We start from the raw sequence: 25,988 nt of genomic DNA, 5'->3' as shown, positions 1-25,988 counted from the left end.
CTAGGCTGGTCTCGCACTCCTGGGGTCAAGCCATCTACCCGCCTCAGCCCCCAAACTGTTATAGGCATGAGCCACTGTACCTGGCCCATAATTCTTCTTTTAACGACGTTTTGACAAAGTATTTCATCAGAAACTTCTCTACCAGGATTAGAAATGATGTGGTAGCATAAGAAGATGATGATTTTATATCAACTGGGTTGTTGTGTGAAAATGTAACTATAAATACAAACTACAATGATATATACAACACATAAAAGTATGAAATTTGTGTGGCGTCTTGAGGTAAGTTAGAAGCATTGGCTGAAAGGATTAAAGAAACTTGTTCTCAGAAAGGAAGTTGGCAGAAGTGACCTATTGGAAGATTGACACGTGCTTCCTTTAGTAGGTTTCCCAGGATATGAATGTTAGAAGAGAAACTTTCCTACCTCTAGCTAGCAGGTCCTGGGACCAGAATGCTCAGTAAATAACTGTAGCTGAACAGAACTCTGACTTTTCTTCCCAGTAGAGAAGGGAGAGAGATCTTCTAGGGAGAGCCAGGGCTACCAACTTATTACTCTATCTTCATTATATTAGATTTTAGGATGGGACTAACCATATGGGAGGTCAGGTGTGGTTTTTAAAGACTCCTAAAAAATGCAAACAGGCCATACCTCTGCATATTGATAGTTGAAATTCCTTAACTGCAAAAATGCCTTTTAATTCTTCTCTTCATGTGAATTCCAGATTGTTCTATGAAAGACTGATGTCTTTGCAGGACTAATAGTGACTACACACTGATGCTGCTGTGTTAAATACAGAAATAATTCTTCCATGATTAGCATGATTAGTAAGTAGTGGCTACTCCAAGGGTGGACCCCCACATTCTTTTCTCTTCTAGTTCCTTCCCTAGGGATGCCCCACCACTACGTTCTCGTGCTACAGCAACTTAAACCCTTAACAGTTTAAGGGTGGTAGACAAAGGAGGGGCTTAGGAGTCTACTTCCACACTGTAAAGCACCTATGTTTTGATTGTTCATTGCGTGTGCTTTACCAGTTACTAAATATTTCAGACATGACCCCTGGGTATATAGGTAGGAAAGTTTCTCTTTTAACATTTATATTCTGGGAAACCTACCATAGGAAGCATATGTCTGTTTTACGAATAGAAACCCAGGTTTGGGAAGTGGAAAATGTAAAAAGGATTTTGATAAACTACAGCAGGGCTTCTCATAGCTTTTTTTCTTTTTTCTTTTTTTTTTTTTTTAAAGACAGGGTCTCACTCTGTTGCCCAGGCTGCAGTACAGTGGTGCAACCTCGGCTCACTGCAGCCTCTGCTTTCCAGGCTCAAGCGATTCTTCAGCCTTGGCCTCCCGAGTAGCCAGGGACTATAGGCACGAGCCAACATGCCTGGCTAATTTTTGTGTTTTTTTTTTTTTTTTTTTTTTTTTTGTAGAGACAGGATTTCGTCATATTGCCCAGGCTGGTCTTGAACTCCTGGGCTCAGAGTAATCGGCCTGCCTTGGCCTCCCAAAGTGCTAGGATTGCAGGTGTGAGTGAGCTACCTCACCTAGCCTCTCATAGACTTTAATATGCTAATAGACATTATGCCCCTCTTAAAAAGCAAGTATGGTGCCCTTCGAACTTTCTTGGCCAGGGAACATCTTTGTAGAAGACCGCTCAGAGTACTCTAGTATTCTGGAGAATACAGTTTGTCAAGGGCAGTTCTCTTAACCTCTATAAATGTGTACTTGAATCAGTGTAATGCAATGTTGGGCACATTAGGAAATACACAGTAGATTTTTGCCTTTAAGGAATTCAAAATGGAGATGATTCCAAATGATACTTCTTCACAATTACATTTAGTAATTAGATCACTCTGATTGAAATTTGCTGTTTTATTTTGGGGGAGAAACATTATTTGGAAGAGCTTGTGCTATGAATTTATAAGAGGAGTCTTCACCAAATGGAATAAGTGGTTCAGAAAGCATTGTAATAACTAGATGATAAACTGCTTACATAAGCAATGCATATCTTTTAGGATTGGGTGAAGACAGTTTTTGGAAGAGATTTTATTATGTAGAAGGTAGGCACAATTTCATATAATTTATGATTGTTTAAAAAGACCATGAGTTTGTTATAAATGAACTTTTTAACAGAATTTGGGTATCATTGTTTGGTAAGCTTGTGTCTGCAGCCTGTATCTGGTGAATCAAAAACGTATGTATTTGATGTATTTTTGTGTTTCATTCTAATTTGAAAATTAACCTGTGCATGTTAATAATGAATACTTTGGATGTGATCATTTAGGTAGTTTAACAAATATTTGAGGATCTTTTGAGTAGGAGTAGGGTTTATATGCTTGGGGGATAAGACTTAGCCATGAATATAAACCTTCAGTTGGCATTAGGTTGTTGAAAAAGATCACGTGTGTATGAGCGCAAAAATATAAGATATTAAGAATCCAAAAATGGTACAAGCGATAAATAAAGGTTATTGGATGCTGGGCGATGTGGCTCACACCCCAGCACTTTGGGAGGCCGAGGCGAGTGGATCACTTGAGGTCAGGAGTTTGAGACCAGCCTGGCCTACATGACGAAACCCCATCTCTACTAAAAATACAAAAATTAGCCAGGTAGCATGGTGGCGCATGCCTGTAATCCCAGCTACTTGGTAGGCTGAGGCAGGAGAATGGCTTGAACCCGAGAGGCAGAGGTTGCAGTGAGTCGAGATTGTGCCATTGGATTCCAGCTTGGGTAACAGCACATCCCTGTCTTTAAAAAAAAAAAAAAAAACAACAACTGGGTTATTGGAAGACTCACTCTCGGCATTGGTAGTCAGGGGAGGTTGAATGGGGGTGACCTTGAAGGATGAATAAAGTCAGGTCAGCATCCGGGGCAGGGTTTGTTTTTGATTGGAAGAGATGAAGAGAATTGGGAAGAATAAGAACAAAGACATAACAAAAATACCTGTCTGATAAAATTAGAGAGATTGGTTAGATTGGTTGGACCTTAAACAATAAAGCTAAGAAATAAAGAGAATGAGAAATTTGTGGATTTTTGAACAGAGGAGTTTTGTGGTAAAAATGTCCTTTTGCAAAGGTTAAATGTGATGGCAGCATGCAAAATGATTGGAAGGGAGGGTGTTAACCAGATAAAGACCATTTTCCCAGCCAAATTAACAATTAATAACATTATATATAAATAAAGAGAAAAGTATATAGTAAAGTAATGGATGGAATTGTAGCTTGAACCAGACAGTGATGGTTAGCAAATAGGATCCATGATGTTGATTTTTATAATGATTGTAGATGCCTCAAGACCTCACATTTTCCACCATGCCTTTCAGTCACGCATAAAAGTGAGGTCCTGATAGAAAGCACCAACATAGTCTATATACTCATAAATTTTTTAATTGCAGGAGGAAACCCAAGTTATGTGGCTGCTGACCTTGGTCCTGAATGATAGCTAAAGTACTGTTTTCTGAGAAGAGTGTTGAAGTGGGTAGTACAGTCTTATGGGCTGGTCAGCAACCAGTTTTAACTAATAAAATGCCTGGAAACTGTAAGATACTTTGCTCACATCTGTTAATGGTTAAGAGCACAGATTACTGTACCAGATAACCTTGAATACAAATCTCAGCAGTCACTTGTCTTTGCAAGTTACTTTACCTGTGTGTGCCTTTGTGTCTTCCTTTGTAAAACTGTACATACCTCAGGATTGTTGTGAGCATCATTTAAAGTTCATAGAACACTGACTGACATATGGACAGTGCTGTATAAAGTTAATCATTATTATTATCCGTATATATTCGTCTAAACTGATTATGGAGGGAATCCAAGGGAAGGGTTACTGGTTTTGTTACGTATTATGTTCTGTGTTATAACAAATTCCATGCCATTGCTTACTATTTTCTTAGAGTCTGTAGTCAAGTTATTGACAGCACATTTTTATCTAACAAGAAACAACTATTTAATAATATGAACATAAGTGTAGTTTAATTGCCCTGTGGGATTGATTAGATGTGAAGGCTGATTCCAAGGAAGATTTGTGTTTTACAAAAATGGGTCTTTTAGGCTTACAGTTCTTTCTTTTATTATTTGTTTATCTGATAACATGCATATTAAATATGTGTGCATTTAAAAGTATTTTAATGCCTTCATCTTTTTTTCTCCCAGTATTACAGCGTGAAATAAATTCCCAGTATTTTTCAAGATTATGTAAAAGGAGTTGTAATTACTGCTCAGCACCTAGGACAGCACCCAGAACAACACAATGTACATGAACTCTGACTTGAGGTTTGGGGCTTGTGTTCTGCATTCAGGAAAGAAAAGAAGAGAAAGTTTTTGGGAAATTTAAATCCTCGTAAGCCCTTACTCTAAAAGTATATGAAATGCAGAATGGTTTCATGGCTTTATTTCAAAATGTTTTACACTGGCTGTAGAACCCACTTCATGAAGTAGTTTGAATTAAAATGATCTAATATTTGTGTTTTAACTTTCAGCTTTGTGTTATTCTTGGAAAATTTCGCACCACTTGTGAATTCCTTGAACCTGGGCATTGCAAACCCACTTCTGTTGGGCCCATCTCCTTTGCACTTTGCTCAGATTAAGACTCAGTTGGCGCTTCAGCAGCTGAATGCCGTTGCCTCACATGGTTCAACACCACCTTATACTTTATTAAATCAGGCTTTCTTGAAAATAGCCATGTCGAGACCCAGGTTTAATCCTCGAGGAGACTTTCCACTTCAAAGGCCACGAGCACCTAACCCTTCTGGGATGAGGCCTCCAGGACCATTTATGAGGCCTGGATCTATGGGTCTCCCAAGATTTTACCCAGCAGGGAGAGCACGTGGAATTCCACACAGATTTGCTGGCCATGAATCTTATCAGAACATGGGACCACAGAGAATGAATGTTCAGGTAACTCAACACAGAACTGATCCAAGATTGACCAAAGAAAAACTGGATTTTCATGAAGCACAACAGAAGAAGGGGAAGCCTCATGGTAGCCGATGGGATGATGAGCCTCATATATCTGCATCAGTGGCAGTGAAACAGAGTTCTGTAACACAGGTTACAGAGCAGAGTCCCAAAGTACAGAGCCGCTATACAAAAGAGAGTGCCTCAAGTATCTTAGCAAGTTTTGGATTATCTAATGAAGACCTAGAAGAACTTAGTCGCTATCCTGATGAACAACTGACTCCTGAAAATATGCCATTAATTTTGAGGGATATAAGAATGCGAAAAATGGGGCGCCGATTACCTAATTTACCTTCTCAGAGCAGAAATAAAGAAACCCTTGGTAGTGAAGCAGTTTCAAGTAATGTGATAGATTATGGGCATGCAAGCAAATATGGCTACACAGAAGATCCACTTGAAGTACGTATTTATGATCCTGAAATTCCAACTGATGAGGTCGAGAATGAATTTCAGTCACAGCAGAACATCTCTGCATCTGTTCCCAATCCAAATGTGATATGTAATTCTATGTTTCCTGTTGAAGACGTATTTCGCCAAATGGACTTCCCCGGTGAGTCCTCCAATAATCGGTCCTTTTTCCCAGTTGAGAGTGGAGCCAAGATGTCAGGCTTACGCATTTCGGGAGGACAGTCAGTCCTTGAACCCATAAAATCCGTCAACCAATCCATTAACCAAACAGTTAGCCAGACGATGAGTCAATCTCTAATTCCTCCATCTATGAACCAGCAACCTTTTTCATCGGAATTAATTTCAGCTGTAAGCCAGCAAGAGCGGATCCCACATGAACCTGTGATTAATTCATCTAACGTACATGTTGGATCAAGAGGAAGTAAAAAGAATTACCAGTCACAGGCTGACGTTCCCATTCGATCTCCCTTTGGTATTGTGAAAGCATCTTGGCTACCAAAGTTTTCACATGCTGATGCCCAGAAGATGAAGAGACTTCCTACTCCTTCTATGATGAATGATTATTATGCAGCATCTCCAAGAATATTTCCACATTTGTGTTCTCTATGTAACGTAGAATGTAGTCATTTGAAGGTGAGTGTTTTTAAAAAAAGATCACTGTATAATGATGCTCAGCGCCAAAGTTTTCTCTAAATTCTGATATGTATACTGCTGTTAACTAGGCGTTAAGGAAGTAGCAGAAGGTAATTTTAATTGCAGCCTCAATACATAGTTGTAATCTTAAGTAGCTCTGGCCTTAGTACTGAGTTTAGTATTAGGCTTACTGTATTCCTATGACCGGGCACACCATATTTTAATAGTTTGTCCATTTATTTTGAACTTTTAGTTATCCCACTTACGCAACATAAAATTTATGTAACATAAGCTGCGTACTTACAAGACAATGTCACATGGAATCACCTTTCTTTAAAAGGATCTGTTAGTATAAAAGTACAAAGAGACGGTATAACCCATTTGTACTGAAGAGATGGTATAACCCATTTGTAATGCACACATTTAAGAGACAGTATATTATAGACTTGCACATATATACCTGTCTTGGTTATCACAATTAATGTTGATTTAAATATTTCCTGACTTTATGTAGACTAGTGATTTCTAGTATTTTTTTAGAAGAAGCTCTCTAAAATAACTTCATAGCAAAAATAAGTCAAGGTGCAGTAAATTATTCTGGGACCAGCTGTGGACTCAAAAAATAATGTGAAATGATAAAAATTTGTAGAGAAAAATCTTTAAAAAAATAAAGAAGATTTAGGTACTTTGATAGTGTAGTTGGAAGTATTTTGCAGAGGCAGTAAAGTGTACTATAATGTAGAACATACTATTCAGTTGTAATCATTGGTAGATTTGAGCAGGAATTTCCAAGTAAATTTTATATACTTACGTATGGTTGGCAATCACTGTTTCTTCTATTTGCTAATGTGATTTATAGATTTAGATTGTAAAGGGTCAGAAGGGAATATACTAACATGGGAAAAAGCTTTGATTCAAGGCTATGGCCTGGAATTGGTTGTATACTTAGGCTTAGAAATCTATGTGTTATGCTCTTGTTCTTTTCTTCCAATGTTGCCTTTTGATTTTCTTTTCATTATTCACTCACTAGGTTTTCATCAACATGAATCTGATTAGATCTGTTGCTATTTTCTTAAGGTTAACCCCAGCAAAAGAAAGCAGTGTTCTACCCCATTTTAGCCAGATGTGCCAAATTCTATTAAAATAATAGTTGCCTTATTCCATCAGAAGGGATAGCAAAGTCCTTAAAAGGGAAAGTCTTAGAATAATTCATATCACCTAATTGTAATCTGTAAGTAGCCCTGGCCTAAGTAGTGAATTGAGTGTTAGTCTCTCTGTGTTCTTGTGACTGGGGATACCACATAATTTTTTTTTTAATTTATTTTGAACTTTTAATTAGTCATAATGAATCCAAGAAAATATATCTTTAAATAAAGAACTTGAAGTTTTGTATTCTGTAGAGTAGAAAAGATGTACATTTAATTTAGTATGTACTTATGGATACCAATTTTGTGCTTGACTCCAATTAGGTACTGGGGCAGAAATGAGGAACTGTGTAAAATTTTAGATGTTATTAAGCAGTTTATTCAATCTTATTGAGGAGAAAAATTATACTCCCAAGACATTTAAAACACTTAGAAGGCAACAAGTAGTTTTGTGATTTATTTAACTTGTTTGGATATGCTGTAGGGAACAGAGATTTCGATCTTGATTTCAGGCGTGTATCACTTAGGCCAGCATCATCAGTTTACCAATTTAATAATTACCATTTTACCAATTTAATTATTTTAACTATTGTATTTGTAGCAGTGTGTGTTTAAAAAGAAGTATAAATACGCATCCTGACATCAAAAGACTTTTATAGCCTAGTTAGACTAATGGAATGACAGTTACTGAATGCACTGAGTCTGTCTTAACTAGAATGATGTGGGAGAGAAGACTTGATGGAGTAGGTTGGAGATGGGTCTTGAATGATAAAGAGGCTTTAGATATGCCTGTATAAAGAGGAGGAGAGAGCCGGGCGCGGTGGCTCACAGCCTGTAATCCCAGCATTTTGGGAGGCCAAGACGGGTGGATCACCTGAGGTCAGGAGTTCAAGACCACCCTTACCGACGTGGTGAGATCCCGTCTCTACTAAAAATACAAAAATTAGCCGGGTGTGGCCATGCACACCTGTAATCCTAGCTACTCAGGAGGCTGAGGCGGAGAATCGCTTGAACCCAGGAGGCGGAAGGTTGCAGTGAGCCGAGATCGCGCCACTGCGCTCCAGCCTGGGTGACAGAGCGAGACTCCATCTCAAAAAAAAAAAAAAAAGAAAAAGAAGAGGAGGGATGCCAACAACATACAGAGAGGCAAAGGTCTAGAGAGAAGATTACATTTCATAGTGGTAAGAGGCAGTTGGGAAAGATGAGCATATTATAAGTAAGTATGAAAGGCCTTTGAGAGCTAGCCTAGGAGTTTAGACTTGAGGTGAGAGGCATTAGAAAGCTAAATAAGTCTGTTGATAAGTGAAGTGACATGTTGGAAGTATATTTTAGGGCAACCTGACTGAAGTATGCAGGGTAAATAGAGATGAGATGATGTGGAGTAGGACTTCCACTTGGAAGCTTCTCTAATTGTTCAAGTATAAGATGGTAAAAACCTGGGTTAATGAGATAAAAGTAAAAATTTGAGAGGAGAGGAAATTATTTAGTCATCAGAGCTCACCTAGATTGCCGTTAAAAACACACACACACCTTTTAACAGCGCAGCAGAATGGGGCTCATCTAAGTAATGAATTTTTCACTACTAAGTGGCCAAATGATGGGGATTTGTGAAGATGGATTTTGATAGTACACACTGCCTCTCGTTTCTGTGATATATTTTGCAGCCTCGTAAGTGTTTGTGTGTGTGTATATATGACATAAATATGAAGCCAATAAATGTAAATTACCGATTGTACACTTTTTCCTACTGAGTAAATCTGACAATATGTATATTCCCCACCTTCGAGTCTTTGAAACTGTAGCTGTGAAGATGTACTTTGAGAATGTGAAATGTATTTGCTTGTTAAATTGGGGTTCAGATTTTAAAGGAGAAACTTTCCTTGGTTTAGGAACTGTGTCATAATGACTGAAGTAATTCAGTTTGAGAAAGTACTGACAATAAAAAACTGTTGAGAATAGTAAGTGAGCCCTGATACGAGTAGATATTTTCAGTTTCATTCTGAGCCTGCCTAATTCTGTATAGTCCTTGCAGCATCTCCTGCTAGTAGGTATTTATCACTTTTTCTCTGGGGAGACAGTGCTGCTTTTGGACTATTATCTAATGTGGAAACTGTTACTAGAGAGTCTAGAAGTTGGGGTGGGGTGGGTGTATTTACTGAGCTTAAAGCAAGTAATGTCAATTTGTGAAGCAAGCCTAAGAGAACATGTGTATGTGTGTTTTGAACTGAGAAGAGTATGTCTTAAATAGGGCAGCCATCATGTTTTGAACTGAGAAGAGTGTGTCTTAAATAGGGCAGCCATCATCTTCAGGTGATAGTTGCTATAAGAATGGTATCCTGTATTACTGTATCTTCCTATTTTTTCAAGAAAAGCTGGAAATCTGGACTTGGGGGTAAAATCTCTGGATTATTGAATGTTGGCAACGTATTCAGATAACACACTTTATGGTTCAAATAAATCATGCCCAACCCACTGCCTGCACCAGTGTGTCTGTTTGATGTAAACAATGTCCAATTAATATTAAAAATACGGGTTTTAGTACTACTAGAGGCTCTTAACTGCCAATCTCTTCTAGCTTTCTATTTGTATTACTAAACAGGATGTACAAACATTTCTTTTTTGTAGTCCACAATCAGTTTCATGGCTTAATGAAATAGTTTAGGATTTGTCATACCTTGTTGCTGAGTTTAAATTGATGTTGAGCCTTGCAAATCAGTGTACCTTCTTTCAGATAGTTCTTGCCAAGGCAGAATCCAAAATTATTGTCAACCGTGATTTTAACTGTGGAAATTTCTAATGACCTAAAATGTGTTTCAAATGGAAACAAATAATAACATTTTCCTTAAGCAAAGTGTTGAAATACAGAGTTATCTAGTAAGTTTTCTGCCTTTCCAAATGCTGGAGGAACAGTAAAACATTGAGTAACATACATATTGCTTTTAACTAATTGTTTCACCTTGGAAACTGTATCTTTGTAAACTGTATTGGCCTTTTTTTTTTTTTTTTTTTTTTAAACCAGATGTATCTTCCAGAGTTATTTATGGGTACAGATTGTAATTTTAGGACAGATTTATTTGTAAATGAAGTAATGTATAAGAAAGCATTTTGGGCCAGGCATGGTGGTTCACGCCTGTAATCCCAGCACTTTTGGGAGGCCGAGGCAGGTGGATCACCTGAGGTCAAGAGTTCGAGACCAGCCTGACAAACATGGTGAAACCCCATCTCTATTAAAAATACAAAAATTAGCCAGGCTTGGTGGTGCATGCCTGTTAATTCCAGCTACTAAGGAGGCCGAGGCAGGAGAATCGCTTGAACCTAGGAGGTGGAGAGTGTAGTGAGCTGAGATCGCATCATTGCACTCCAGCCTGGGCAACAGGAGCGAAAACTCTGTCAAAAAAAAAAAAAAAAAGAAAAAAAGAAAGCATTGTGTTAATTGTAAAGCTCTGTATATAAGGGATATTGTATCTTTGAAATGTTGTTACTTTTAAATTTTGAAAATAGATTTGATCAGTAGCATTTTCCCCTATGTTTTTCCTAATCTTATTTGCCAGTGTAGGGAGTACCTTGTATGGAATGGTACTGGTTTATGAGGTGGCATTTTTTGATTGTTGATGTTGTTAGCTTGAATTTTAGAGGTATTTTGTCATTGAAATACTGTATTTTGAAGATGCTGTTTCACAGATACCATATTACTCGTAGATTTTTTGGTGTTTTCTGGTGTGTTGTTTTTATATTTGCAGTAAGTTTTTTCTGATCCATGCTTTTATTTTCTCCAAGTTTATATATTGATTTCAAAATGAGCAGCCATGGTTTTGATTTTTAAAATGTTTTCTGTAATAAAATATTTTCAAATGGGATCAGTGAGGTATGGTATTAAGTGCATTTGTTTCGAGGCCTTTAACTTTTGTTTGTGAAAATTTTATTGAGCAGCCAAGTGCTATTTATGAGTATGTTTGTTTAATTTTTGAAAAAAAAAAATTCTTTGTCTTTTTTAAAAGCCTAATTCATTAGTCAACATTAGGAATATTCTAATTTCAACACTTTTCTCCTTTTACAATAGGATTGGATTCAGCATCAAAATACATCTACTCATATTGAGAGCTGTCGACAGTTACGTCAACAGTAAGAACTTTTTTTTCTTTATTATAGATAGCATATTTACAACATAATGTTCAGATGTGACTGTTAAATACCTTTAGTATAATACTTTGGAGAAAAATATTTTTGGAAAGCTATTGTTTTTTAAAAAATAGTAGTTTTGTGGAAGTATATTTAATATTTTTCCAAAATGGTAGAATTCAATATATCCTTTGCTCTTACAATTTTCTAGCTTAATTCCCAGTAGGTAAACTTTTTATGTCATTAGTTCATTATTTGCTGGCTTACCTTCCCCAGGATCTTTTATCTATATCAGAGCAGGTATCCTTTCTTCTCCTATCTCCACCTCTTCCCATAGGACAAGTAACTGAAAATCAGTGCAAACCAAACACCAGTATTTAATTTTGGAACTAAAGCTCTTCTCTGACTTAGAACCAGTTTTCAGAATATACCTTAAGTAAGGGATGGACAAGCTAGATGTCTTGCTTCCTTAACATTGGCTTTTCAGTTCTTCCACCTTTTTCTTATAAAGGCAGGGCGCCTGTGAAGGTTTCCCTACTGGCCATAGAGGTGAAAAGTGTGATTTTAACACTATGTTCCTGTATCTCTTGAAGTAGCGTAAGATTAAACTCTGTCTTCCCTAATACCATTAAACTGTTCCTAGCCACCAGACTGACAGTAACGTGTTATTGGGCAAATGGATTCGAGATTATTATTGAGGATCCTTCTGGTCATAAGTGATTAAAGTTGCAGATTAGTTGCAGTGGCTTTTGACTGTAATCTCAGCACTTTGGGAGGCTGAGGCAGGTAGGCTTGCTTGAGCTCAGGAGTTCAGGCCAACACAGCAATATCTCGTCTCTACCAAAATAAAAATAAAAAATCAGCCGGGCATGGTGGTACACATCTGTAGTTATAGGATTTGGGAGGCTGAGGTGGTAGCATCACTTGAGCATGGGAGATAGAAGCTTCAGTGAGCCATGATTGTGCCACTGCACTCTAGCCTGGGCGACAGCCTATTTAAAAAAAAAAATTTTTTTTTTGAAGTAAGAGAATTTGTCAGCTTATTTAACTGGGAAGCTTAAATCAGGTTGGTGGTTCTATTAATAGTTTCAGGAGCAGCTATATTGGATGCTCAAATAAAAATTAGTGTCAGAAATACTTCTTTCTTAGCTGTTGTCTTTTGCATTGGCCTTCTGAAATCTTGGACACACTTGTTTCACATAGCAAAATGGACCCCACGGTTCTGGATGTAAGTGATGTGTATAGCTGGCATTTCTAGGAGTTTTTTGTTTTGTTTTGTTTTTGTTTTCCTTACCCCACTCCTCACCCTGTGACACAGCCTTGGGAGGTTCTGAGAATATATGTCTCTCCCATCTGACCTTTTTTCTTTAAAGCACTTCTTTCTCCATAACTCTGGCAGAAGTCCTTGTTTTGACTCTGGTTCACTTTGGGTTAGTTGTCCATCCCGAAACCCATTATAGTGGCTGTGGGAATAGGGTAGTCCACCTCAGTTTGTGTCATGTCTGGTCCTGGTGTTGAGAGTGAGATAAGCGTCACCGGGATCTTTTGCATTAAGACTAGAAATCAGGGTTAGTATTCTATATAGATGCAGTACAGACAAATACAGGTTATCATGGGGAGATAATTTGTTACCTGAATTGGATATGCCTTATTGCCACTGTAAGGAATACAGTTGAAAATTGAAAAATCTCTCCAAAGCAGCATTTTCCCACAGGTACCCAGTGGGACATCTTAATTCTTAATGAAGGTGAATTTTTATTTGGGTGGGAGTGAGTTATTTATTTTAGAGAGTCATTCATGCTAGTAAGAGGATTATAGCTACGTTAATTTACTTGAGCAAACAGTATGTATATACCTATTAAAGCCTTTTGTGTAGGTAAGCCTATTATTTTTTCATACACTTAGGACCCTGATTTTTAAAGCATTTGCTTTCCATGCCTGCTACTTTAATGTTCTACTGTATTTATTTTTTAACCATATCAAGTGTATTTTGGTTGTCCACAGAGATCAATAGGGGAGACATATATAAATACAAGCGTACCTCATTTTATTGTACTTTGATTTATTGTACTTCCCATAATTTGCCTTTTTTACAAATTGAAAGATTATGGAAACTATGTGTCAAGCAAGTCTATTGGTGCCATTTTTCTTTTTTTTTTTTCTTTCTTTTTGACTTAAATTAGGAGAGAATAAATTTCTATTTAGAGTCCGGAAGTCTGAAATCATGGTGTTAGCCGGGCCACCATTCCCTTCCGAGGCTCTGGGGGAAAATCTGTTCCATGCTTCTCTCCTAACTTCTAATGACGGGGGACAATCGTTGACATTTCTTGGCTTGTAGCCCATCAATCCTATCTCTGCTACTGTCTTCACACCACCTTCTCTTAAACCTCCCTTTGCCCTGCTATTAGAAGGACACTGGCTATTGGATCTAGGGCCCGTTGGATAATTCAGGATGATTTCATCTCAAGAGTTTTAGTTTAATTACACCTGCAAAGATCCTTTTCCAAATCAGGTAACATTCACAAGTTCCAGGGATTGGAACATATATATGTATGTATCTTTTGGGGAGCACCATTCAAGAATCCATCTTAATCATTCTCCTAATACCAAATTGCTCTCTTGTTTGGGCCTTGAGCAGTGCTTTTGCTGCCAAAAGCAATCAAGAGCTGAAGCTGAAAATGAACAGTGTGTATATTAGCACCTGTGTGCTGGTAAGAACTGCAACTGGATATATCCTTCGATCTGGCATCCTCTGGGTCAGTTTCCACCTTTTCCTATTGTGGAGCTTAAGAGTTCTTTCGTTACACAGGTAACTGTGGTTTGAAATTTAAAACAACAGTATATCTTTCATAATTCTCCAGGCTGTGTCTCCTAACCAGGCCTCATGATGCCTTCACAGTTTCTTACCTTCTGCACATTTTTCTTCACCTGGCCTCACTCTGATCACAGTGGCAGATCCAAGGCCTCCCTCTTCCCTTGTCTCTACTGGGCCGGTCAGGACTCTTTCCTATTGGTGCCATTTTTCTAACAGCATGTGCTCACTTTATGTGCCTGAGTCACATTCACAGTATTTCAATTTTTTTTCTTTATTGTTATACCTTTTATGGCAATCTGTGATCAGTGATCTTTGATTTCAACTTGCTGAAGGCTCATGATCATCAGTATTTTTTAGCAATAAAGTGCTTTTAAATTGATGTATGTACATTTTTAAAAACATGCTATTGTACAGTGAATAGACTGGCATAGTCTAAATTTAACTTTTTATTTGCACTGGGAAGCCAAAAAACTTATGTGACTCACTTAGTGTGTGATGTTTTAGAACTGAATCTACAATATCTCTGAGGTATGCCTATGTATTGATACACGAGAGAGGATTTACTAGGGGAACTGGCTTACACAATTATGGAGGCTGAGAAGTCCCACAGTATGCTGTCTGCATGTTGAAGACTCTGGGCTTCTGGTAGTGTGGCTCAGTCCAAATTCAAAAGCTTCCAAACCAAGGAAGCTGATAACATAATTCTCAGTCTGAGGCAGAAGGCCTTAGAGCCCCAGAGTCTGCTGATGCAAGTCACATAGACCAAAGGCCAAAGAACTTGGAGTTCTGATGTCCAAGAACAAGGAGGAGAAGGGCATCCCGCTCTGAGGGAAGGAGGGGTGGAGAGAGGGAATTCCACCTTTGTCCATCTATTTGTACCATCTGGGCTCCCAGCCTATGGCGTGATGCCTGCCCACATTGAGGGCAGATCTTCCTTACTCAGCCCACTGACTCACAGACTAATCTTCACTGGAAACACTCTCACAGACACGCCAACAGAGAGTGCCTCACCAACCATCTAAGCATCCCTCAATCTAGTCAGTTTGACACCCAAAATTAACCATCACATTGAGGTTGTATGCACTTGAATAATTGCTTCATGACTTTCTCTCCACTGCAAAATAATTTAATAAATAAATTAGATTTGGTTAGGTGCTTGGGATCTGCATTCTTTATTCTTTTAAGCTGTATTATGGGGATATACCTTCTTTCTACTCATTCCTCCCTTGATGTATATTTAGATTTTTCTTTTCTTATGGCTTACTCTCTCTGGCTTTATTGGATCTTTCTGGATTATGACACAAGAATAGTTGAGGAAAGATACAGTGCATCAGAATTTTAGTATTAAAAATAGGTAATTATACTATGTTTATTGTATGCTGGGCATTCTAAGTGCTTTACATAATTGATTTAGTTTTCAAAACCATCTATGGGGTGTTAAGTATAAGGATTCTTCCTGATTTTATCAGTGAGAGAACTGAGGCACAGAGACAGTTTCCCTGCCATCATGCAGCAAATAGTTAAACGGAGCTAGGTTAGCTCATAGGCCTTTATGTATCATCCCTTCTACTTTTTTTATGGCTTAAAAAATTTTCAGAATAAAATATTGAAGGGAAAAAGGAAGGAAAACATTTATATATTATTCATTTATAGTCACCATTTGTTAATATTCGCTTTATTATATCTTCATACTTTTTTCTGAACTATTTGAAAGTAAATTGCAGACATTATGAGATGTCATTTCTAAATTCAGCATCTATCTCCTAAGTATAAGGACATTGTTCTGCATAACCACAATATAATACGTTTAAGGAGATTAGCAGTAATTCCACAATTCCTTCTAATATATAAGCGAAATTCATATTTTCCCATTTCTTTCCAGAATGCCTTTTATAATTCTTCCTGTCTGCCCCATCCATACCCCCAATCCAGTATTCAGTTAAGATTTATGTATTGCAGTCTCTTTTAATCTAGAATAGCCTACTCTTTGTTTTGTTTTGTCATCTTTTTTTTTGTTTGAGGAGGATGTTTTTACAGTGTTGACTTTTTCCTTGAAATGTCCAGGAAACTTGTCTTGTTGAATGTCCCACTTTATATAGTTTTCTATTTGTTTCCTTAGCATTAAATTCACTGAGAACATTTTTGCTGCAAATACTTCATTGGTGATGTGTATATTTATTGCATCACATTGGGACAAAGGTAATATCAGTTAACTAGGTCCTTACTCTTAATAGTTATGTTATACCACCTATGTTAGGAGCGTTACTGCTTCTGAAGCACATTTTTGACTAGTTGGGCAGGATAGAGGTGTTTCCAAATTCTGCTTGCAGAATGTATACATGCTTTATCTTTCTGCCCCGGGCAGCAGGGATGAGAACATGTGTTACCTAGTGAACAGGTCTAAACTTGGTGAACCTGAGCCTAGTGAAGATCAACAATATTATTTATTACTAGCTCTCTCAGCTCACTGAAACCTCCACCTCCTGGGTTCAAGTGATCCTCCCACCTCAGCCTCCTGAGTGGCTAGGACCACTGGCAAGTGCCATTACGCTCAGCTAATTTTTTGTATTTTTGGTAGAGACGGGATTGCCGAAGCTGGTCTCAAACTCCTGAGCTCAAGCAATCTGCCTACCTCAACATCCCAAAGTGTTGGGATTATAGGCATGAGCCACCATGCCTGACCATTATTACCAACTCTTGAATGATAGTCTTCAAGCTCTTGTGAACCATAAACTAGAGAGCTCTGGAAATTTAATAACTTTGATGTGTTGTTAATCACCTTCATTTCCAGCATGTACATGTGAGAAAGCTAAGGCTTACACATACTAAGTAACTGGCTTTAAGTTTCATAGCCATTAAATGACAGCATCTACAGTGAAACCCACTTTTTGATGGATTTGATGATAAAAGATTTACTTTGAATCACTGTAAGACTGGGAATTTATCCTCCTGGATAGTACAGAGCAATGAAAGTTTTTAAAAGCGTGGAAATAGATGGAACAGAATTATCCATATATTGGGAATTGTTGACACTAGATGATGGGTATGTTGGATTAAAGTTAACTGTTTTGTCTTCATAGCTTGTCCCCTCATAATTAAAAGATGTTCCAGACAATATATCTATTCTCAAAGTAGGAAGAATGAGGCAGAAGCTTTCTCAGATATCTGTCAGGGGTTTTGTACCTATGTCTCATTGGTTAGAACCTATCACTGGCTATCTTCTAGAGATAGGGGGAAAGCAAATATTTAGCTTTTTAGCCATTGTAGTAAAGGCAAACAAGGGAAAAGGGAATTGAGAATTGCCGTGGGGTTAGCTTATTAACACTGTCTGAGTCAGATAGCAACCAAGACAAACCACTTTACTAAGATTTGACCTAACTTAATTTTCCTGCTTGGTGATTTGTCAGAAGTTTTCTGCCTCCATTTCCTTACCTGGCTTTCATCTTGCTGCTGAAATTGTATTCTTAAATGTAGTGATTTATTTAATATAATCAGCTTGTCTACATGCCTCTTAGAGTTCAGATTTTCTAGAAGTTGAGAGTGAAGATATAGCCTTTTTCTTAGGCTTCTGTGGTATTACTGTTTCTTCTTCTAGTTTTTTCTGTGATTACTCCTTAATCATTTGTTTGTTTGTTTTTTTTTCTTTTTCTTTGCTTTACTCTGAAGTTGTCAATGTGCCTAAGATTCTGTCCTTGGCTCTTTTTTTCTATAAACTCCATCTTGTGTTAATCTCACTCTTAGGGCTATAATTGTGGCTTCTACATGCCCGATTTCTAAATAGCTCTCATCTTTCCCCCTAATTCCAGATATTCCTTTACACTTGTTCTGAAAACATTCCTGTTGTCTTCTCTTACAAATGCTTGTTAAGTTCCCATTGTTTTTTCCTGTGTGTAACCTCATTACCTGATTTTAAGGCTCTTCATAATTTGTCTCTACTTGAAACAACAGACAGCCTGTCCAAGTTTCCCCCTTTGTAATTCCTTTTCATCATTTCTATGCTGCAGCTAGACTAGTTCCTGAAACAAAACACCAATGTTTTGCCTCCAGTCTTAGTTTATGTATTGCCACTGCATGAAATCTAACCTAATCCATTCCTATTAATAGGTCTTTGTAAGGGCTACTTGAAAAGCAGCCCTTTCTGTGAATTCTCTCCTGATTCCTCTCACTGCATATATCTTCATGAGGACTACTTGGTGCAAGTTAAGGGGCGCCATTCGTGTTGTATTCTGTGAGTTGCCACATGGAATGTGATAGGAGTGGTGTTCCCTAGAGTTCTGTATAGTAGATGAACTGTCTTCTCTCTTTTAACCCTTAACCTAAGCTTGTATCTTGTACCTCTTAACACTTTTGTGCATATACTGGCTGTTTTACTTAAATAAAAGTTTAGTCCTTTAAAGTATGGGGAATGTGTTTCCCTGATACACCTATTAGCATAATACTTTGATTATTTATTGAACACTCAAAATATTTTATTTCCAGTAAAGGTTGTGAAAAGTCCTTCTGATGTATTACAGGTAAAGATTAATTGAGCCTTACAGTCTTATTTTAGCTGTTAGTTAATGTTGTTTATTTTCAAAATAGATACCCTGATTGGAATCCTGAGATCCTCCCATCAAGAAGGTAATTTTTAAAAATAGTAATATTATTAAAACTTGATTGTATTTTAAAAGTAAGCAGTTAATTTTAAGAATGATTCTTTTGAGTTCTACTTTTGCCATTTAAACAATAGGCAAATGCAAAAACCTCTGTGAATCTGTAACTTATTCCAATGCTTAAATGTGACACAGCCCCGCCCCGATCTACTTTCTTTAGCCTTTTCTGAAAATATTTTATTCTGACTTTATTATTTTATGTTTATGATATCTTCTGTTATAAATGACTTGACTGCTAGGAGTGGTATTATTACGTTCTGTATACCCTAGGGGATTCTACTCAGGTTCGGTATGTACACACACGTACGCACACATAGAGAAATCAGTCATATTTATAGATGGCATAATCTTTCAGGAAAAAATTATTTAAAACATCTGTTTATGTAAATAATTTCCTAAATTCTTACATAATTTAATACTTTAAAAACATAATTAGATATAATGTTGGTACAGGAAGAACCAGAGAAATTCATTATCGTATTCTTCTGTAAACTAGAAAACAGACATCCAAGCAGTTGGAGGGCTGATAAACTGTTCTGATTGTTTCTTATTTACCTATAAGGCTGAATTACATCGTAACAAACAGATTTTTGTTTTAAGGACATATCTTTTTATCAGAGTTTGGTATTGTTAACAGTCTGTTTTTAACAAGGTGCTTCTGTCATTTAGTATCATTTAAATTTACATTAAATTGCTGATCACTTTCTTTTCCCCCCCCACTTGTAGAAATGAGGGCAATAGAAAAGAAAATGAAACTCCACGAAGACGTTCTCATTCCCCCAGTCCTAGGCGTTCTAGAAGATCAAGCTCAAGTCACAGATTCCATCGGTCTCGAAGCCCAATGCATTACATGTATAGGCCAAGAAGTCGAAGTCCAAGAATTTGCCATCGTTTCATTTCTAGATACAGATCCAGATCCAGATCCCGTTCACCATATCGAATTAGAAATCCATTTAGAGGTAGTCCAAAATGCTTTCGATCAGTTAGCCCTGAAAGGATATCAAGGAGATCAGTGAGATCATCAGGTACACTGATGGCCATGAAATAATGAATGTACTTATTTTGACTAAATTTTTAAATGTCTTTCTTTTTGGATTTTGAGAAATGTTCTATTTTTTTTAAATTTTAGAATTGCTAAATGAGATCTGACCCACATCCCACAGAGTTAATTATTCCCTCTGGTAACTTGGCAAAGAAATGTGTGTGAATGTATGTGTCCACCAACATATTTAAAAACCAAGGATGGTAAAAATGTCTTAGTTTGCTTTAATAATTGATTATTGAATTCCATGGATTAATTTAAAATGTTTTTGAAAAGATTATTATTTTTAACCTGTGACTTAATGTTGATTTTATGGCCCTCTCAGAAATAACTCACACAGGCATGCACACACATACAAACACACTCCTTCTACAATGAAAGAAACCATAGTTAATATCTGAGAAGTACTTCGACACTCCCACTGCTTCACTTGACTAGCCTGAAGAATTCAAAAATAGTACTTTGCACAGGTCTTATTGTATCTAGTATAGTCTAAAATGCTGATTTCAAGTGGAGATACCTTTAGTTATATAAGGCATTCCTTCTTAAAGTATGTTCCAAGGATCGATTGGGGTCCTCAAGATCTTCCAAGTTCTGTGAGGCCTTCTCTTTTCCAATTACATGCCTCTATGAGTCTGGATTTTCTTTATCCAGAAGCAGATAAAAGAATTTAGGTTCTTCTTTTAAGCCTAACATTAAAATGTTTGGAAGAAGATATAGTAGTCTTACTCATTTCACTAATTTTGTTTTGGGAATTACAGTTGGTTTTTATAAAAATACTTACGTTAATATGGGAATTTACTTTTTTTGTCATTATTTTCAGTGGCAAAGACTACAGTTACTTTTGCACCAACCTAACATATGAATTAATAAATTTTTTAAGATTTTAATTTCTAATATGGTAAATATCAATAAATGTAACACAAATCTTTGTAGTCTTTAAAACATGTAAAGCAATCTCAAAACCAAAACTTTGAGGATCACTGGTATAAGGGAATAAAGGAACTTCATGTAAGCCTTCTGAGTGAATAAAGTATAGGTTTTTTTATTGTCTATGTGCTCCCTGTTTAGCTTGAGAATAGCACTATGTGATTATGTCAGGAGATGGCTCCTACCTTAATTTTTTTCCAATTGAAATTGTGTTTTATATATTTTTACTAGATAGAAAAAAAGCATTAGAAGATGTGGTACAACGATCTGGGCATGGGACAGAATTTAATAAACAGAAGCATCTTGAAGCTGCTGATAAGGGACATTCACCAGCACAAAAGCCTAAAACTAGCAGTGGAACAAAACCATCAGTTAAACCTACAAGCGCTACAAAGAGTGATTCAAATCTAGGAGGACATTCTATTCGTTGTAAATCAAAGAATCTTGAAGATGACACTTTGTCAGAATGTAAACAGGTGGCTGATAAAGCTGTTTCTCTCCAGCGAAAGGTAATTCTTTAAATTAATTATTTTTGGAGATAAGGTTTCACTCTGTGGTCCTGGCTGGAGTGCAGTGGTGCAAACATGACTCACTGCAGCCTCAATCTCCTGGGCTCAAGTGATCCTCCTGCCTCAGCTTCCCAAGTAGCTGGCACCACAGGCGTGTGCCACCATGCCTGGCCAATTTTTTAATTTTTGTAGAGATGGGGTCTTGCCATGTTGCTCAGGCTGGTCTCAAAGTACTAGGCTCAGGCAGTCCTTCCATGTCAGCCTCCTTAAGTGCATGAGCCACTATGCCTGGCCTCGTAATTCTTTGTTAGTGCAAGTATGCATACATTTGCTATGACAAACAGAAAACAAAATTGTTGCCGGGCATGGTGGCTTATGCCTGAATCCCAGCACTTTGGGAGGCCAAGCGGTGTGGATCACTTGAACTTAAGAGTTTGAGGCCAGCCAGAGCAACATGGTGAAACTCCCTCTCTACAAAAAATATAAAAATGAGCTGGGCTTGGTGGCAGATGCCTGTAGTCCCAGCTACTTGGGAGGCTCAGGTGGAAGGATCACTTGAGCCCAGGAGGCAGAGGTTGCAGCCTGGATTACAGAAGGAAGACCCCGTCTCAAGAAAAAAAGAAAAAATGAAGTTGTCTTAACTTTTTTATTCCATATTTCCAATAACGTTGAAATTATGAGTCGTTAAATGATTTTAGTATGGAATATTTTACTGGTTTTCTTATGAATATAATAGAAGTCCAAGGTTCAAAATCTTGTAGCTTAGGAATTCCAGTGGTTTGATGTTTGATGCGTCAAAAGAGAACATTTTGATGGTTTGGCATTTTTGGCTAGCTTCCCAAGCAGATCATTGTGATGAGTTTTGCTCTCTAATTGAGAAAGTGAATAATCACCAGTAGCATTATTGAGCTTTTGTAATCTTTTTTAGTAAGGTATAAGGGTGAGCCTCTCCTGAGAAATGATCTTTATACATCTGTTCTATACTTTTTGTGGTACAATTCAGAAGTCAAAAACTCTGTTGTACAGTGTAAAATGTATATTTTGATACTGATTTTTAGTGTATTTTGACTGTAACCTACTGGTTACAATACTAAGGTATTGTTTTATTGTGTGTGTTTATTGAATCACTATGAAATAATATATTAAAACATCAAGAGACTATCTTCAGAGAAAATCCTAATAGGCCAAATATCGAATATTTTGTATATTTTAATATTAATAAGTTTTCAAGCATTTAGGTATGGTATGCATTGCTCTCAACAGTATCTAAATACATTAAAGACTTTCAGTATGTGCTGTTCCGTGCCCCAAAGAACTTAACGTTTAGAAGGATAAACTTGTAGTAATCAACCAGTAATTAACAGAATTTTGAAGAGCATTGGGAAGAAATTTTTGAGTATAAGGAAAATTTTGAAGAGGCTGAGTTAGTCTCATAAGATTATTAATATATGAAGTTCTTTTCATTTTGGTTCAAGACTTCTAGGTGGTGGCAGTGGAACTTTTTTAAAAAAAGTTTTCTTATTTAGTAAAAAATAGGAGAGATGGGGATCTCACTCTGTCATCCAGGCTGAAGTGCAGTGGCACAGTTATAAGTCACTGCAGCCTCAAATTCCTGAGATCAAGTATCCTCCTGCCTCAGGCTCCCGGGTAGCTAAGACTACAGGTATGCACCACCACACCCAGCTGGGTGTTTTCATTTTTTTTTTTTTTGAGACGTAGTCTCGCTCTGTCTCCCAGGCTGGAGTGCAGTGGCGTGATCTCGGCTCACTGCAACCTCCGCCTCCCAGGTTCAAGTGATTCTCCTGCCTCCTGCCTCAGCCTCCTGAGCAGCTGAAATTACAGGCGCATGCCACCACGCCTGGCTAATTTTTTTTATTTTTAGCAGAGACGGGGTTTCACCATGTTGATCAGGCTGGTCTCGAACACCTGACCTTGTGATCCACCCACCTCGGTTCCCAAAGTGCTGGGATTACAGGCGTGAGCCACCGGGCCCGACCTTTTTTTTCTTTCTCTTTTTAAAGTAGAGAGTCTTAGTATGTTGCCCATCCTGGTCTTAAACTCCTGGCCTCAAACTCCTGGCCTCAAGCAGTCTTTCTGCCTTGGCCTCCCAAAGCACTGGGATACAGGCATAAGCCACCATGCCTGACCCTAATTTTTAACATGAGTGGTAAAGGTGATACTACACTGTATTCAAATGGTATGCATTATATATGAATTTTTAAAAATATACCTGTCTAGATATCATTTCCAATTATTAGAACGGGGGGGTGGGCAAAGCTGTAATTTCAGCTTTCCTTGTCGGTGGGCCATGTAGTTTCATAGAAAAATTCTCTCTAATGGCCTTGGACCATTCCATAGATCTTATTTGCTATAAGATGCTATAAACAGAAAAGAGCACCTATAAACCATTTCTGGGTTAAAAAATTTAAATAACATTTCTTATCACTTTTGCATTTAAAATCTTATTAAAGTGTTAAAATTGTGATTTTAAAAAATTACCTAAAGGGGGTGGTGAAGGAAAAAGGAAAATGGGTAAAATATTTGGAAAAGACCCTTTAATATACTAATATTAGTGGTAGAAGAAATTATATAGGAAATTATTACTGTACATTGTAGCTTAATTTGGTTTATTTTTAATTTTCTTTCACTCCAAAAATAGCTTCGGAAAGAACAATCATTGCATTACGGTTCGGTTCTTCTTATATCGGAATTACCAGAGGATGGTTGTACTGAAGAAGATGTTAGAAAATTATTTCAACCATTTGGGAAAGTGAATGATGTCCTGATTGTTCCATATAGAAAGGAGGTGAGTCATTTAATCTGGTAAAAATTCATACAAAGTCATTGCTTTGATGATTCTATAAATTGCTGTTGTGTTCCTTAGCTGTTTGTACTGCATATATAATTGTTCTTTGAGAGTTATATAAATGTTTGGATGTGAGTGAGCAAGTGCCCAATACAGTGTTTTATATCCTTTAAAATAAGTGTTTGCCCACTTTTTCTGTAAAGGGCCAGATAAATATTTTCAGTTTTATGAGCCAGTTATAGGATCTCAACTACTGTGCTCTGGCATTCTAGTACAAAAACAGCTATAAGTAATATGTAAATAAGCAAGCATGGCTGTGTTGCAAAAAACTATTTACAAAATAGGTAGTATGCCATAGCTTGGTTTAGAACACCAGTTTGAACATTGCTTTAGAACACCAGTTTGATCATACTAAAACAAATTACTTCCTTTGTATGGTAAGTATTGTCTGTGGGTTATATTCCTATAACTCACATGATAAAGTTAAGAACTGTGAACAGTCTTTAAGCACAACATAAAATAGTGAGTTAAGGCTGGGCATGTTGGCTTTTGCCTGTAATCGCAGCACTTTGGGAGGCCGAGGCAGGTGGATCACCTGAGGTCAGGAGTTTGAGACCAGCCTGACCAACATAGCAAAACCCTGTCTCTACTAAGAATACAAAAATTAGCCAGGCATCTCTAATCCCAGCTACATGGGAGATTGAGGCAGGAAAATCCCTTGAACCCAGGAGGTGGAGGTTGCAGTGAGTAGAGATCGCGCTGCTGCACTTCAGCCTAGACAACAGAGTAGGACTCTGTCTCAGAAAAATTTGTGAGTTAAGGCTGGGTGTGGTGGCTCAAGTCTGTAATCCCAGTACTTTGTGAGGCCAAGGCTGGAGGATCACTTGAGGCCAGGAATTCAAGACCAACCTGGGCAACATAGCGAGACCTCTGTCTTAACTTTTTTAAAAAGTTTGTCTTAACTTTTTTAAAAAGTTAGGACGGGGAACATGGTGATAGTGTTGTCTTTGTTGCGAGAAACCTTTAAAATGTCAGACCTACCACAAGCTGGACCGTATCTTCCCTTCCCTCCTGTTGTTCAGTGAGCCCTGCCTTCTCATTTCTTCTTGTTGCATGAGCCTGCCTGGATTTTTTTTTATCTTGGTAGTGGTATAGAAATTCTGTAAGGTTAAATGGCCATTTCATGTGTGAAACATCCTTAATCAAATTACACATGACCAAAATAAAAACAGGCAAAAGCAACCATGACTTGAGGTAATTTCATAGTTTGATGTTACAAAAGAAAGGATTAAGTCAATTTTAAAATGCAGGAACTTTTAAAGGTAAATTTGTGACTAAAGATGGAATAAATTTCATTTTAGGCTTACTTAGAAATGGAATTTAAAGAGGCGATTACCGCAATTATGAAGTACATTGAAACAACACCGCTTATGATAAAAGGCAAAAGTGTGAAAATATGTGTTCCAGGAAAGAAAAAAGCACAGGTAAACTGGATTTAGGTCACTGTTGTTTAGTTTAACTTTTTTGTTTAAGTATGGCACACATACAGAAATATGCATAGAAACATAAATGTTAGCTCAACAGATTATATGCATTAATTCAAATATATTGAAATCAAAACTTCTTCATAAATGTATAGTGCTGTATACAGTATTAAATAACAATAATTAGGAGAAAATACTTGGCCATATATAACACAAAAATAGCAAATATCTGTGAATCCGGTACCTAGGTCACAAAAGAGAACATTGACAGTACCTGGAAGTCCCTTGCTTACTTCTTCCGAATTCTTACACTCTCCCTTTTTCTCACAAGTAATCACTAACTTGTTTTCTAATGCCATAGTTGAGTTTTGCCTGTTTTCAACTTTACATAAACAAAATCATAGAGTGTATATTCTTTGGGCTTTTACTTCCTTAGGAGTATCAATTTTTGTAACTTTATTCTTTCTAGATTATTTCTATGCTTCAGT

General features: G+C 37.3%; 1 protein-coding gene across 26 annotated transcripts in view; it reads left to right on the top strand.

The window, feature by feature from the left end:
• The window catches only part of ZNF638 (zinc finger protein 638), a 162,218-nt gene that overhangs the window by 76,917 nt on the left and 59,313 nt on the right, over window positions 1-25,988 (top strand). For 13 of the 26 annotated variants that reach the window (XR_012422207.1, XR_012422210.1, XR_012422208.1 and 10 more), the window contains exons 2-8: window positions 4,480-5,998; window positions 11,204-11,265; window positions 18,659-18,697; window positions 19,456-19,754; window positions 20,933-21,210; window positions 23,870-24,016; window positions 25,378-25,500. Coding sequence is in view for 22 of the 26 variants with exons in the window: in XM_074011560.1 (XP_073867661.1) it covers window positions 4,480-5,998; window positions 11,204-11,265; window positions 18,659-18,697; window positions 19,456-19,754; window positions 20,933-21,210; window positions 23,870-24,016; window positions 25,378-25,500 (2,467 nt within the window). In the remaining 4 variants the exon portion in view is untranslated. Of the gene's footprint in view, window positions 1-4,153; window positions 5,999-11,203; window positions 11,266-18,658; window positions 18,698-19,455; window positions 19,755-20,932; window positions 21,211-23,869; window positions 24,017-25,377; window positions 25,501-25,988 lie in introns of all 26 variants that reach the window. The other 13 variants (XR_012422209.1, XM_074011559.1, XM_065526972.2 and 10 more) reach the window with 5 other exon arrangements.

This window comes from Macaca fascicularis, chromosome 13 (assembly GCF_037993035.2).
Source record: "Macaca fascicularis isolate 582-1 chromosome 13, T2T-MFA8v1.1".
NCBI classification, from domain to species: Eukaryota; Metazoa; Chordata; class Mammalia; order Primates; family Cercopithecidae; genus Macaca; species Macaca fascicularis.
This window is presented reverse-complemented; position numbering and strand designations above follow the sequence as displayed.